We start from the raw sequence: 8,587 nt of genomic DNA on the forward strand, positions 1-8,587 counted from the left end.
TTTTATTTGAATTGCTTTCACTGAGTCCTTCTGAAGAAATTACTAAAGCATGCTAATTTTTTTGGGTGAACCAAAATATATTTAGGACTTGTTCCCTTTTGTGGTTGAAAAATGTGTGATTCATCTCAGACACACCAGGCAAGAAAATAACACACTATGCCTTTTGTAAGCTGTAGTGTAGTATGTTCTACACTGTGGTAGGAAGCAGGGAATCAGAGATAAATATAGAAGTGGAGTGTGGCGTTTGACAGCACTAGAAATTACCATGGTTGGACTGGCATGAGATTTTGTATTTTAGAACATGCCACACCTCTAAAAGAATCATGGTTTTAAAGAATGACCTGGAAATGGAATTGTTCTAGCCATCAGTTTCTTGGTTGAGGGTTTGACTTTTCGGTTTGAACAGATGGCCCATTTTGACAATAAAAATAATAAAATATAAAAAATGGCCACAACCATTGAATGGGTCAATGGGTCGATGGTTCGACCGTCCAGGTCAATGGGTCATTGACCAATTAAACGATTTTTGGTCAAGGACTGGATTTGGAATAAAACCGAACCAGTTGTTTGGATGATTCCCCGATTGAATGGTCCGATTGTCCGAATCAATAACAATTCGAAAACCATGAAAAGAACATGTTTTTCCATGGCTTATTTCATCTAGGAGTATTCCAAACACCACCTTAGGCTCTCTAGGTTTTTCATCTAGGAGTGCAAATCGGGCTGATTGGGCTGGGTTGAACCTCAACTCAGGCCCTAACCCTAAGAATTGAGCATAAAGCTCAAGCCTAAGGTCAAGCTCGAACTGTCCAACCCAGGCCCGACCTGAATTGAAATTTAATGTATTCGGATTGGGGTTGAGCCCGGGCTAGGATCAAATTGGTCAATTAAAATTAATCTACATTAAAATTTAATATACCTATATATATATATATATAAAGCATATATGTATGTGGATAGGTGCATCTGGCTTAGGTTAGGATAAAGTAGGGCCGGACTGGGGCTGGGCTTGAATTATCTAAGAATTAGGCTTGGGTCCCAACTCGAAAAATAAAAAAGCCCTAACCTAACTTTTGGACTCACCTGAGGCCCTAAAATTCAAGTTCAACCATGCAAAATAGCAGGCTGGGTTGGTTTGGATTCGGGTTGGGCCCGCCCAAGTTGCACCCAACCCATGCAAAGTAATGCTTGATCCAATGGTAAAATTTCGGGCTTATGAGTAAATGCCAGAGTTCAAGCGGCCAACTTATAAAGAAGAAAGGGAAATTATCTGAAATTTCCCATGACTTCAATGACAATGACTCTATCTCTTCTCCACCTTACAAAAAAAGGAAAAGAAAAACAGATGGAGAGAGAGAAGGATGAACAAACAAATATTATAAGACACTCTTTCTCAAGGGTTATTAGCTAATACTATTTGATTTATTTTTGTTTTTAGTTTATTCAAAGTCATATATTATAAGAAAAGCAATCGAAGCAGATTGATTTGGATGTTCGTTAGTATGCCAAAACTGGGTTGTCTGATAGTTGCAAAGATCCAAAACTGGGTTGTTTGAAGAAAATGCTCTGTAACTTATAATGTATAGGATAAAAATTTTGCATTCTAATGAAATATCTCTTACACGGGGTCTTTGGAATTGGAGGAATGTATGCATGTGGGGAAGTTGATGATTGAAAGAAAAGAAAATTAAAAAAAAAAAGGCGAAGGTTGAACTATTCCTCCCAGGACCCCGGATTGCAGGGAGCATTATAGAGTAGTAGAATTTAAAATAAAAATTAAAAAGCATATTTTGTCAACTGTCACTGAGATGGGTCGAGTGGCGACACTCGAGTTTCGGTATCACTTCTCTAACAACAGCTAACCGTCACCGAGAGGGAAGGTGAGTGACGTTTTAGCTGAGCGCCTGAGCCTTAGATCGTTAGGAGAATAATATATTACGACTGACAGATGTAGAGAGGATTTGGTAAGCATATACCCTTTAATGGTGGGTCCCGTTGATCCTCTGAAAGTCTAAATATCGCCAAAATTATTATTTTTTGTTTTTATAATTAATGGCGCAAATCATCTTCTTCTAAGTTTTCTATCTATCCTCTACTCCTCCTTCACAACAGTTTTTCAGAGCAGATAAGGGTACTACGCTGCAACTCTTCTTGGAGTTTCTCTTTCCTTGCAGAGTAAGTGGTTGTTAATTGTTCTCTGAATTTGAGATCTCATGATTTAAGCTCTCAGTTATCTGGGTTCTCTGCCATAATTCTCCCTCACTTATTCTTTGTGAGATTTTCCTTTATTGTGTGTAGCTAGTGTTCTTCATGTAAAAGTTTCTTTTGGGGGGATTTGTAAGATTTGGAACACTCTGATGTTTGCAAGCTTTCTAGTATTCTTGTTTTTATTGATATTCAGTAGGCTCAGGGTCAAAAGTTGATAACTTTGTCAAATCTGTAAAATTCGGTGTTTTTCTGCGTAATTTATTCGTAGAAGATTTGATGCTGTTCTTTTATTTTCTGTAATTTGAAATTTCATATTTGATTGTACCTGAATCTTCTGTGAAAAGCCATCAGTTTGACACGGTTGTCTTTGCTTCAACTCGATTTCTGAATTTCCATACAAGATCTTGCGTTCTCTAACTTTCAATCTTACAGATTTTCTTAGCTTCGAGCAATGGCGAATATCGATTTCGAGGGGATCCTGAAGGACATCCCAGACGATGGCCGGGTCCCCAAGACAAAGATCGTGTGCACTCTGGGTCCAGCATCACGATCTGTGCCTATGGTTGAGAAGCTGCTGAGAGCGGGAATGAATGTTGCTAGGTTCAATTTCTCGCACGGAACCCATGAATATCATCAGGAGACCTTGAACAATCTCAGGGAAGCTATGCAGAATACTCAGATCTTGTGTGCTGTCATGCTTGACACTAAGGTTAATTTACTTTCTATGATAAAAACGGGGTTCTAATGAATCTCATTGTGTAAACTCTCTAGTGAGGATTATTTAAAGAAAAGGTTATAGGGGAAGAAATGCCATGATTGGGTGACTGATGAAGAAAAAATGCTATAACTGAAACTTAACTCAGGATTTTAGTTTATTCATTAGACATTGTATGCTTTTAGTTAAGTTTTCACAGAGTAATCTACTTGCCTTGTTAGGGAATGAATTGTTAGTTGGATGTTATACATGGTATTTTTCCTGTTGTTTGTTGTTGCATTTTTTTTTCCATTTAAGAACATCACACTTTTCAAGACCAAAATACAGTGTCATTCCAAAACTATAAGTCAGACCATAATGTAGTGTCATTCCAAAACTTTAAATCAGACCAAAATGAAATGCTATTCCAATTGCCAAGAACATACTGAATAGAAGGAATAAAGGATGTCCCATCCATTATGCTAATTTCTATACTTTCTGCAGATTCCTGTGGCTCATAATGAAAGTGGTTATTGTTGAAATTTAAAACCTCCATAATTATTTTCCAAAGCCAAATTTCTCTAGGACATTTGTCCCAACCCCAGGATTTCTTCATTTTTTGGTTTGCACACCTTTTGGCAATTAACCAATTAACCCCTCCTCTTAGTCCCTCCCTCCTTGTTGGCTAAGAATACTTTGGACTTAAATGTTTCTCTTAAATAGGCAAAACGTATAATTTAAGCCGAGTTCCATTTAAAGATCTGTTCATCTAAGCCCAGTTCCATTTCAGCTCATGTACCATCATGCATGCACCTTCCCCAATATATGGTGCTTCTTACTTTCTTTAGTTCACTATAAACTAGGGGTATGAGTGGCATCTTTTTATTGAATAAAAGGAGCCTACCTGTCTACTTGTTACTATTGGACTGAAACTTGTTGCATGTCAAAATTGTATAGAAACTATGGACAGTGCATATAAGATATTTTGCCTAGTTTTTCTTTAGCCAAATTAAAAGACAACATAGCAAACTGGAACTAAAAATCTTTAACACGTGAGGTTACACTTTGGGACAATTGATGAAAGTATGTTCCATTCTAAGCTTTCTTTTTAACTGTAACTTTAATAGAAGAAATGATATTTTATTTTTTTATTAAAAAAATATATTCCTTTTGAATAGTGAAAATACAATTAATATTCAATGTCATGTTTTATGTGCATCAGTTAATACTTTGTTTATTCAACTAGTTCCTATTTTTCCAATGGATGTTTATAGAGAATTATGGATTACAAGTGTAAAACACCTACTTTGTTTGTCATTTACTAAAATATAAATTCATATATATGTTTCACAATATTACCATGACTTCATTTGGTTTCTGAATTTCTTATTCCAAACCAAAATGTCTCCATAGGCCCATAGATTTCCACTGTAGATTTACTTCTCCCTGGCTATTAGTTCTGACTGTGGCTGACTCAGCAATAAATTGAATCTGAATTATGTATTTTCCTGTGTGTAGTATGAGTTTCATTGAAGAACTGCTTATCCTTTTGCTTTGCACCTCATCTACTTATTTCACTTTGCAGGGACCTGAAATCCGAACTGGCTTCCTAAAGGATGGGAAACCTATTCAACTCAAGGAGGGTCAAGAAATTACTGTAAGTACTGACTACACTGTCAAGGGAGACACAGAGATGATCTCTATGAGTTACAAGAAGCTTGCTGTGGACTTGAAGCCTGGCAACACCATCCTCTGTGCAGATGGGACTATCACCCTTAGTGTCCTGTCTTGTGATCCTGAAGCTGGAACTGTGAGATGCCGCTGTGAAAACACTGCTATGTTAGGCGAGAGAAAGAATGTCAATCTCCCTGGTGTTGTGGTGGATCTTCCTACACTTACTGAGAAGGATAAGGAAGACATACTGGGATGGGGTGTTCCCAACAACATAGATATGATTGCTCTATCATTTGTGCGCAAGGGATCAGATCTTGTCAATGTCCGGGAGGTTCTTGGACCCCATGCCAAGCGCATAAAGTTAATGTCAAAGGTCAGCACAGTTATTTAAATGAAAAATTGTCCTGGGTGGATTTACATGAAGAAAGTTTTGGTACTCTTACATTTGATATAACAAAAGGAAATGGACATATAATTGATGTGTGATTGGTCTTGGATGTAGAAGTGAAAACTCAATCTATTTAGATGATTCTAGATCTCCAATGAGTCTAATTCTTTTGGACAGAAGGAAATTTCTGTCAATAACTCAAAGAAAGGGCCATGTCCATAGTAGTTGTGATCATTTCTTTGGTTTACCTTTGACCTCGCAGTTCTCATAGGTGAGAGCTATGGACCCATTCAACATTGGGTTGTTCGTTTGAAGTTTAATTTCATTTTTTACCTAATGGCCCTGAAGGGCACCTCAGGTTTTCTCCATGAAGTATTATTTGTTAATAGTTCAGTTTCTCTTCTTTGTTATCCAATAACTGGTTTATTTTTGGAATTTGAAGGTTGAGAATCAGGAGGGAGTTGTCAACTTTGATGAGATATTGCGTGAAACAGATTCATTCATGGTTGCTCGTGGTGATCTTGGAATGGAAATCCCAGTTGAGAAGATTTTCCTTGCTCAGAAGATGATGATCTATAAGTGCAACCTTGTAGGCAAGCCTGTTGTCACTGCGACCCAAATGCTTGAATCCATGATCAAGTCTCCCCGTCCTACCCGTGCTGAGGCCACTGATGTTGCCAATGCTGTCCTCGATGGCACTGATTGTGTCATGCTTAGTGGTGAGAGTGCAGCTGGAGCCTACCCAGAGCTTGCTGTGAAGATCATGGCCCGTATCTGCATTGAGGCAGAGTCTTCCCTCGACTATGCTGCGATATTCAAGCAAATGATTAGGTCAGCCCCTCTCCCAATGAGCCCATTGGAGAGTCTTGCCTCATCAGCGGTCCGAGTAGCCAATAAAGCCAGAGCCACCCTTATTGTTGTGATGACCCGTGGTGGGACTACTGCCCGGTTGATAGCAAAATATAGGCCAGCAGTTCCAATTCTCTCTGTGGTGGTCCCAGTTCTGACAACAGATTCATTTGACTGGACCTGCAGTGATGAGGCCCCAGCAAGGCACAGCCTGGTCTACAGGGGTCTGATCCCATTACTGGGTGAAGGATCTGCCAAGGCTACAGATGCAGAGTCAACAGAGGTGATTCTGGAAGCTGCTCTCAAGTCAGCAACACAGAAGGGGCTTTGCAATCCGGGTGATGCAGTTGTAGCACTTCATCGTATAGGGGGAGCAGCAGTCATAAAGATCTGCATTGTTAAAGGAAGTGGAAATTAAAGATCATGTTACCTAGTTGTGGGGGTAAATGCATGCACTTCTTTTTTTTCATGCAAAGTTATTTTGAAGACTGCTATTATAGTCTATTCTGGGCCTAGTGAGCTGGAGGAGCTTGGTTCTATAGTTTCCTCAGTTTTCCCTTTATAGTAATATTATTGCTTCCTTTGGACCCAGGACGATAATAGATTTGTAATTCCTTCTATTGAAATGCACTTCCACTGAAATTCAATTGTGCCAGGTTGAAGAAAAGAAAAGGAAAGAAAAGAAATCATGCCTAGGTGATATTTAATTAGTAACATTTACAGGCACATCCCCGTAAATAAAAGGTAATAAAATAATAATGAAAAATTACCAAAGGCTGCATCAACTAAAAGTAATTTCCCTATTACGTTCTTAAAAGTTTATAAAGGGACCATAACTGCCTTGTTTTTGAATTCCTAATGTTAATTTAAGCACTGGTATATGCCTAAACAAATAGTGGTTAACACTTGAAACAAACACTCAAAAGCTTGCATAGCTGAAAATATTCCTGATTTAAATTACACCTGTAACCTAATACAGGAAACTCTAAATAACATTCATCAAATCACAGATAATACAAATATCTGTATTAAATCTCCAAAAGTCTCTAAATTTTCAATACACTTGAAGTAAAGCATATTTTTACAAATTGGCAGATTGTTGTGCGCTTGCTTGCATGAAAGTCTCTAAAATGTTTGAATGGATGAAGTAGAGAAGGTTGGATTTGACATTCCAAATATAGAACTATAGACACTGGAAGAAAAAAAAAATCCTATTATTTTTTTGGAAGTAGGAATGCTATTTGTGCTAATCAGTGATGTCTCCAAGGATGTTGGTAATGGTTTTGAACAGCATTTTGCTCCATAAATAAACATTGAGAAATTGATCTTCAAAAAAAAAGACAAAATGATGAAACTCATCCTAAAAGAAAAAAAGTTGAATGCAGCTTCTAAAATAACTTCTGATCAGTGAATTATATGTCAAATCCAGGGGCCATTGCTAAGTTATCTTTTTTTAGTTTCTAGGTAATTGATACTGTTATAGTTCTTTCTGAGTGTCAATATTATCATTTCATCCATAACAATAAATGTAATTTTCCTTTGATGGCAATATTTTTCTTGGTTCCAATTATGGTTGCATTGTTGAGACTCTGGATTTGCTAGAAACAAGATGTGTACAGCAGGCTACACGCCCCAATCACAAACAAAATCCACTAACCTCCTTGCAGAATGAAAGAGAAAGCTGTGCTTGATGGGAGTTATGGGACTTGGTTCCATGTGTTGACTGGGCTTCTTCATATATGAACCAGGCCTAGGCTTGGCCAAACCCTGGCCTGTTGGGCTGATATAGTTAAAAAGTTAACCCTAACAAAGAGTACTTCTTTGACAGTGCTGCAACATATAATATGAGATGTTTCAGATTACTCGAGATGATGTTGAGTGTTGACCTAGTTCAAAGAAGATTCTTCTAGGAGGCTAAGTAACGAGAAGTAAGTCGGCCTTAGTGGATGGGGCCAAGATTTGCAAACCTGCTGCTGCTGAAGGAGGTTTGGGCTTAAGATCAATTGAAGATGCAAATTCTGTCTATGTAGCAAAATAGGGATGGAAAATAGCATAACTACCCAATATATGTGGATTTAGGAAGAAGTATCTTAGGACTCAAACTTTTTTTCATGTCAGTGTGAGCGAGAATTTCTGAATGGTTCAACAATTCATTAACTGTGCTTTTGAGTATGTAAAGTTTTTTAACTGTTGTACACTGAGATTATAGTAGAATTTGGATTGAAAGGATAAGAATATTTAGTTGTGTAATGTATGAGGATTGAAGAGGTCTAATAATCATTCTGGGTTGAGGGTTTTGCAGGTTTTCTATGTGCTTGGTTTGGGAAGAGTCCTCAAAATCCCCTCATGAAGTTAGGTCAATGGATGTATTGCCATGATTGATTGCAAAGGCCACATGTGGCCTAAGCTTAAGTTATTAAAATTTACCTGCCACATGTAGCCTAACTAAGACTCTGTTTGTATAAGCTTTTGCTTTTATGCTTTGGTTTACAAGATCTAGTCAAAAAAGTGTTTTGAGCATTTGCTAAGAGTTGTTTTCAAAAACATTATATAATCTGAAGCCAAAACACTTTTAAACCCCCAAGTACAAAATCCTAAAATATGGCTTATCCCAACTATATGGGATCGGCTGCATGAAAACTGTTTTGCCATTCTGTTCTGTTGAATGCCATATATATTGTAAAATTATTATTGCTTAAATCATTTTTCTTATTTTAATATATTATTTATTAAGTTTATCAAAACAGGATTCACATAACTGATTCCATATAGTT

The 8,587-nt window shown here is 37.5% G+C and overlaps 1 protein-coding gene across 1 annotated transcript; it reads left to right on the top strand.

The window, feature by feature from the left end:
- The first annotated feature begins 1,917 nt into the window (after positions 1–1,917).
- On the top strand, positions 1,918–8,367 carry LOC104591309 (pyruvate kinase, cytosolic isozyme-like). Its single transcript, XM_010250124.3, has 5 exons — positions 1,918–2,175; positions 2,641–2,917; positions 4,488–4,949; positions 5,407–6,255; positions 8,116–8,367. The coding sequence occupies exons 2-4, from the start codon at positions 2,660–2,662 to the stop codon at positions 6,229–6,231; spliced, it is 1,545 nt and encodes a 514-aa protein (XP_010248426.1). The 5' UTR covers positions 1,918–2,175; positions 2,641–2,659; the 3' UTR covers positions 6,232–6,255; positions 8,116–8,367.
- Positions 8,368–8,587: the final 220 nt, after the last annotated feature.

The sequence above is a fragment of the Nelumbo nucifera genome, chromosome 3 (genome assembly GCF_055504915.1).
Source record: "Nelumbo nucifera cultivar China Antique chromosome 3, China Antique-T2T, whole genome shotgun sequence".
NCBI lineage: Eukaryota > Viridiplantae > Streptophyta > Magnoliopsida > Proteales > Nelumbonaceae > Nelumbo > Nelumbo nucifera.

Excerpts from the sequence above, each read along its gene's own strand:
- LOC104591309 (XM_010250124.3), top strand. The coding sequence starts at position 2,660 with ATGGCGAATATCGATTTCGAGGGGATCCTGAAGGACATCCCAGACGAT. Across the intron at positions 2,918-4,487 it reads CTGTCATGCTTGACACTAAG|GGACCTGAAATCCGAACTGG; the intron begins GTTAATTTACTT and ends TTCACTTTGCAG. Across the intron at positions 4,950-5,406 it reads GCATAAAGTTAATGTCAAAG|GTTGAGAATCAGGAGGGAGT; the intron begins GTCAGCACAGTT and ends TGGAATTTGAAG.